At 36.1% G+C, this 7,305-nt stretch overlaps 1 protein-coding gene across 1 annotated transcript in view; it reads right to left on the bottom strand.

Annotated features, from left to right (window-relative positions):
• The window catches only part of LOC144979830 (uncharacterized), a gene marked incomplete in the record, with an annotated part of 73,692 nt that overhangs the window by 51,410 nt on the left and 14,977 nt on the right, over window positions 1-7,305 (bottom strand). Inside the window, 1 exon segment of the mRNA XM_078926992.1 lies at window positions 1-987. Within this exon segment, the coding sequence (XP_078783118.1) occupies window position 1 (1 nt within the window).

The raw sequence follows: 7,305 nt of genomic DNA, 5'->3' as shown, positions 1-7,305 counted from the left end.
TTGAATCATGTATTGGAGCCAGCCCTCCGACGTACGTCCTGAAATGTCGTTCCAGTTCTTTTAGCAACTACTGCCACTGATAACGATAATGTTGATGATGATGATGATGATGATGATGATGATGATGATGATGGTGCAGATTATGATGACTATGATGATGATGGTAGTGACGATGATGACGACTATGCTTTTGTTGTTGTTGTTGTTGTTGTTGTTGTTGTTGCGAATTGTTTCAGCGAAGTTCTGTGCCTTTCAATGACTCACAGATTAAATTATTCCTCCGCTAATACGTCCTGGAATTTCATTGAAGTTCTTTTAGAAACTGTTACAGCCAATGTCGATGTAGATTGAAGGTGCTGATAATGATTTTGGCGAGGGTGGTGACGATGGTGACAATGTTTCAGTGAGGTTGTGAGTCTTTCGTTTAAATATCGTCGATTTAATTAGAATTACTCACGCTTTTGATTCTAACTTCCTTAGAAACTATTACCGTTGATGTTAGAGATACGTGTTATCGAGGTGTTTCAGGGGATTTATGACCTTTCAATGAAACACAGCCCGATATCCTCTTCAGCTAAAATTCCTGCTTTTGTTTTTAGATCTTTTACAAACTGCTCACTGTTGATTGTGATAATGATGATGATATTATCGAGACGTTTCAATGAAGTTGAGATTTCAAGGAAATATACATCAGCGTCCCTATCAGCTATAATTGTTATTTCTGTTTTTAGTTCTTACAGACGCTACCTGCTTCAGTTTGAGATGATGATGTTATCGTCCGGGCGATTCACTTAAGCATTTGTTTGGATCGTTTTATATATTTTGTTTTGTAAGAAAACTCCCTTGGCCATTTTTCTATTTTCTACAAGTTTTTAGAAAGCTGCTTCTCCTGAAAAGCCTGTTTTCTGACAGTGTTTAGGCATTTCAGCATTGTTCACTGCTCTTCTAGAAGTATTCTGTTGAAGTCATTTACGTGACAAGATGAATCTGGGGATTAAAAAATAATGATGGCCATGAGGTTGCGTCTTTTGAAAGGGAAAATAGAAGTTTCTTCCACTTGACTATGATAATGTTTGTTTGTTTTTAAGGGTTTTTATACGGCGCTTGCAAAACATGTAGGTCATATCAGCGCCAGTAAAAAGGAAGAAAATGGGATTGTCGAAAGTTCTAGAATTACGATTAAAGCACCCAAGAAAAAGGAAGACAAAGGGGAATTGGTTCAAATAGGGAACAGGTGTAGATTCCAAGAGCACACCGTCAAAGTACTTAGTTTGAAATCACCTAAAAGTCTCATCCAGACACAAGCACAGGTCCCAACGAAGAGGAATATACTCAAATGTTTACCAATCATATAATATTATATGTAAACTAAACATAATACAATGCATAACAGAGAGATGATTTACAAAACAAACAAAAATTCATCTCCCGAAACTCTAACTACACATTGGAATGTTTCCCTCGCAGCTAGGGTATCCGGCCAGGGCCAGATCAAAATCAAGTAATCTCATTCTAAGACAAAGACAGAAAGCATGTTGACTATGATAAAGATGAGTACTTGATTAACCATTTCCTTCAGCCAGAGGAAAATCGCCACATTCGTCACGATCGAACCAACAATTTTCTCATTCCAATTTCTTTTGTTCTCCACAAATTGTATAACTTGTTATTTTTCTGATTGCGTAAGAAATATCTATTTTTGTGGTGGGCGTGTTTGAAATTTCGGGAAAACTTCTGAAAATGGCTTGTAAGGAGAGGGTTAATGGTAGTCAGAGATATCAATAGAATTTTAGTAGAATAGTCCGCGTAACGAGTAATATGACACAGACTATAATTATTATAAGAAATTAAATGAAATTAAATTGACCATTTATATAGTGCAATATCCTCTAAACGTATCCAAAACGCTTTACAAGCGACTTCAAGCCAACAGCAACGTGTAGAAGACGTGACGCCTGTTAGGCTATATTACATTTTTTATCGGACAGACATAGCTGTTAACGGCCAGGTACAAAATTTTATACATATATACAGTGAGAGAATATAAGTTAAGAGCATTTTTTCAAGACTCAACTTTGCGCCGCTCAAAGCGGGACAAGAACCCTGGACCTTTCGATCCAAAGACGACTGTCATACCACAAGATCAAGACCACATTGCGCACAAAAAACTTGAGCTTTTATATAGCGCAAATCCACAAAACTCAAAACGCTTTTCAAAGGGTCGCTAGCCAGAGCTATTTTCCATATTGCGTGCGTGCGTGCGTGCCTAATGGATTGAAACATTTAGACCGTATACTTGTTATTCAACCTCTGATGCGCAATACGAATGCGCATTGTTTTTGTATCCAATCAAATCGGATAGTCATAAAGTAAAACCTACTGTTTGATGAATAACGGATATTATTTCAGTCCTCTCATTGGAAAACCCTGTCATCTCTTAGTAAATACGTGATCGTTGAATAATGCTTTGAACGCGTTGAATAAAAATTTATTCAACGATTGCTGAATATTTGCGCACATTTTATTGGTGTGAAATTTGGTGTAAAAGACAGCTGATTGGTCATTAAAAATAATCTTTTGGTGCGCATGAATATGAACCCAACGTTTTTAGCTTCGGGTCAAATTGTCATTCAAGCAGGAGAAAGATACAAATTATGGTGAATAGAAGTACTAACACCATACCATTTGGTTACAAAATTATATCTAATAATCTAACTTGGAGGAGTAGAATAAACGTATTCTTTCATTTCTTTGTATTTATTAAACTTGTTATATTTTTATCGTGCAATAATACATACTCGCAAGCTCGTTGTAAAAATATCTCGTTTAATAAATACAAGAGATGAAAGAATCGTATAATAACCAGCTGTCATAGAATTTTAATCATAAATTGTGTCCATTTGGAAATAATGATATGGTCAAATCCTCAAAATTGGCTTGTGCTGTTGTCAGTTTTATATCTCTATAATATAACATGCATCCATTTTAAAAGTCATGAATGTCAGGTACGACCAATCAAATTTTCCTATATATTTGTAAAATGAAAACCTTTGGACAATAGGGCATCAGCTCGATATTCGATGAAAAATAGTTTGTTTTTAAAATCAATAAAATGCCCTTTTATAGCAAGGCCTGGTTTGACTTTTAAGCCCATACAATAGATAAAAGGATAAATTACTGATGTAAATGATAATAGTTAATTTAAACAGGTAATGATATTTTATTATTTATGATAATGATGACGATGATGATGATAACAACAACAGCAACAACCATAATAATAATAATAATAATAATAATAATAATAATAATAATAATAATAATAATAATAATAATTACTGTTTCTCCACTCCCCCCCTCCCCCCCCCCCCCCCCCCCCCCCCCCCCCCGTTACAGTCATTATTTATCCATATATTTTGATCTGTTATTTTTGTGTTTTTTTTTTGTTTGTTTTTGTTTTGTTTCCGAAAATGTTTGTTGCTTACAATTTATCATTTCAAACTAATCTTTGAATTGTTCAAGGGGTCCAGACTTGAGGCTTATAATAGTCATATTATATTCAGTTATCATCTTAGTTTGAATAACAATGAACTTCAATGGTGCTAATCTCCTATTAATTATGCAAAGCCGGTGTTAAAGTGTAATCCAATTATTATTGAATAACCGACGAAAACAGATTTCAGATTCAACTATCAAAACTCATTAAATTTCTATTATGTAATGGAGACTCGTTTAATGGGGAACGATTTAGATAGGATGTATCGTCCCGATTAGACGAAATTCCAAGTATCGGGTGAACAAAAGATGAAGAAAAAAGGAGCCCAAACTTTGAGGTCTTGTGACTTCCTAACCCCTAATCAGAATGCAGAATGAAGCCAATCGTTCATGGTACTCAAAATCCACTTTTGGTTTTTTACAACAAAAAAAAAGGCCTTGTCATCCATTGCTCCACGCCTATGGCACGCACTCAGTCCTCGGACAAAGTCCTGTGAAAATGTATCATCTTTCAGGAAATGTCTGAAGACTGAGTTGTTCCGTAAGGCTTATTTTTCTTCTTATTTTTATGAAATAGATGTTGCTTAAATTTTGTATCTGTATTTATGCTTATTATGTAGTGTCGTGATTTTCTTTCTTTTTATTATTATTTTATTTATTTTATTGTTTTTTTTTTGTTTTTTACTATTATTCAAAATTTTGGCCAGAAAACGCGTCCTTCAAATGAGTAGATGACTTTCAAAATGTCCTAAGTCCCATTTTCATCATTCAAAGAAAACCACAATATTTTTAATGACTTAAAGAGGAAAATACGTGTCTTGTGTGCCTCATAGAATAATACCCTGAGTGTTGTGAAACTGCAAATGTTCTGTGGTCATTCTATGGAGTCCAAAAGACAGGTTGAGATTGTTCACTCATTTTCTATCAGGGATGTGATGTGACTAAGAACGTTTTGAAAGTCACCTACTCAAATATCGATCGGTTAAAATAAGCCTCATCTTGGCAAAAACTCTTAAACCTGGGACTTCACGAAGTCTTTACGGAAACTTTCTTTTCCATATTACGGCAGTATTATGTCGGATAGATTCAGATGCGGAAAATTCTATTTATAGCCAAAATATGAAATATAATAACACACACATAATCTACTACAATTACATAAAACAAAACCACCACATTGTACAGTTTGGCTGTTTTTATGGGTTTTATGGTGATTGCAACACATTTGTTTGTTTGTTTTTGTTTTTAAGGGTTTTACGGCGCTTGCAACACATTTTTGGTCATATCAGCAGCACCAGTAAAAAGGAAGAAAATGGGATCGTAAAAAGTTCTACAATTAAAGTACCCAAGAAAAAGGAAGACAACAGGGAAATAATTTAAATAAGGAACAGATATTGATTCCAAGAGCATATTATCATTGTACTTGGTTTGAGATCACCTAAGAGTCTCATCCTGACACAAGTACATGTTTACAAATCATATATTATACAATATATAAAACAAAAACGTTTTACCCTGGCAATGGTTGCTAGGACATAACCCGAACGAGTCCGGAGTTGACCGAACCCTCATCGGGTTGCTAGATTTTCTGAACTCCTCAACCACCCAATCAGGGGGTTCGAACCATCGCTATACAAAGCGATGCACGAGAAGACAGAGCAGGTTGTCTTGAGTTGTCTCGACTGGACACGATATCACGTACCTGTAGATAGTATGCGTTTGGCTAAGAAGCTCACAACATTGCCATCCGGAAGTATAACGGACCAACACACATATCTATGTGTGACCATGAACGCTTATAGTCTGGTTAATACAGTTTAGTGAGAATTACTCATAAACGCGGATGGCAAAAAACAATAATAAAGACCCGAGTGACGTCAACTTAATTCTATCTATAAGTGGTTGTTTTGTTGTTTGTTTGTTTTTTAATTATTATTATATATATATATTATTATATAAATAGTTATGTGCCGTAGTATTCTTTATTCCTGGATGTCATGAGAGAGACACCAGGATGAATGTAAAAGTAGAGCTATGTTGTTCCTATAAAAATTGTGTTGTAGACGCAACATATTGTTTCTGTAATAAATGTATCGTCATTGCTAATCTTGATTTCTTTCCTTTATTTTTATACTCTCTCTATCAGGGTCATTACGTGAAGTACGATCTTCTTCTACCTTCTCTTTTTTCTCTTCCAGACTAGGCTCAGTGCATCGGGCTGATCTGCATGGAAACTTATCAACGAGTGCCCTCTGTCTTCTATCTCTCTCCTAGTCTTTTATTTATGTTGATATTTCGGGCTATATTGGCCCTGCCGACTCTCCGGGACAGAGCCCGAATGTCACAGTTGCGCCGAATATCATATATTATTTGACTAGGTGAGAGTAAAAATGTGTTAATACGCTTCAACAGTCGTAACGTCACTTCTCTCGTAATGACGCATGGTAACTTAGTAACTAACTGGCTCTAAACTATCGGAACAATGGCGGACGCCCTTATGAAATATTTCTCCGACAAGCATAAAAGCGTATCAAGAGGAGAAAAAAACCCATTATAAATCTGATCATGTTTTGACTTTTACACATTCTGATTACAAGACATATGAAAAGTTCTAGCCAGCATGAAGAATAAAAAGTACCGAATTTCTTTGTTTAGAACCACGTTGTTGGGCGACGTGACATCAGACTATTGAATCCAATTGGATTCAGTAGTCTGATGTCACGCCGCCCGGCAACGGCGGCCATCTTGGTTCTAAACAAAGAAAATCATTACTTTTTATTTTTCATGCTGACTAGAACTTTTCATATACCTTGTGATCAGAATGTGTAAAAGTCAAAACATGATCAAATTTATGTTTTTTTTTTCCCTTTGGACACGCTTTAATGCTCGCCGGAGAAATATTTCATACGGGCGTCCGCCATTGTTCCGATAGTTTAGAGCCAGTGTTACTAAGTTACCATGCGTCATTAGGAAGGAAGTGACGTTACGACTGTTGAATCCTATTGCGCTGACTTACATCGTACTTTGTGCATGTCGTGCTAGCAGACGACATAAATGGCATAACCTTGACCCGACGACCTGACCTAGTTTGATCGTCTACCTACATCGGTGTGTTGCCGATGTCCACGAGATTCACCGAGATAGCCTTGTGGTTATGTTCTTTTCTAGTTATTATTTATTTCATAAATTTTGTCTATTTAGATTTCTATTCACCGCACTCAGTGTCATTTCCCCATGTAATTATAGATAGTATGCGCTTGGCTAAAAGACTCACAGTATTACCATCCGGAAGAATAACGGACTAACACACAAAACTCTGTGTAACCATGAACTCTTATAGATAGAATGCGTTTGGCCAAGAAGTTCACAACATTGCCATCCGGAAGTATAACGGACCAACACACAAACTCTGTGTAATCATGAACGTTTATAGACAGGTTAATACAGTTTAGTGAGAACAACTCACAAACGCGGATGGCAAAAACAATAACAAAGGCCCGAGTGACGTCATCTTCGAACTATCTATAGTCTGGATAATACAGTGAATCGAGAATGGGAGCGATCGAAATTAATGTTTTCGTCCAACCAGGTCATCAATAACATGATTTGTTGCTGTCCAATGATTGGATATTTCTTAACAAATGTAAACACGCTGCTTTGTTTACAAAAGTTATAAACACACCCATGTGTCAAGCTGAACCAAACGACCAATCGTGATGTAAGATATTTAAAAATATGTGAACACTTTTCACAACGTAGGTCACTTTGAGCACATTGTGCAATGTGACCAATGGCCTCGAGCACATGGAA

This window comes from Berghia stephanieae, chromosome 9 (genome assembly GCF_034508935.2).
Source record: "Berghia stephanieae isolate SIO BIC M18660-M18661 chromosome 9, UCSD_Bste_1.3, whole genome shotgun sequence".
Lineage (NCBI taxonomy): Eukaryota > Metazoa > Mollusca > Gastropoda > Nudibranchia > Aeolidiidae > Berghia > Berghia stephanieae.
Note: the sequence above shows the minus strand (reverse complement) of the source record. Positions and strands in the feature narration are given on the sequence as shown.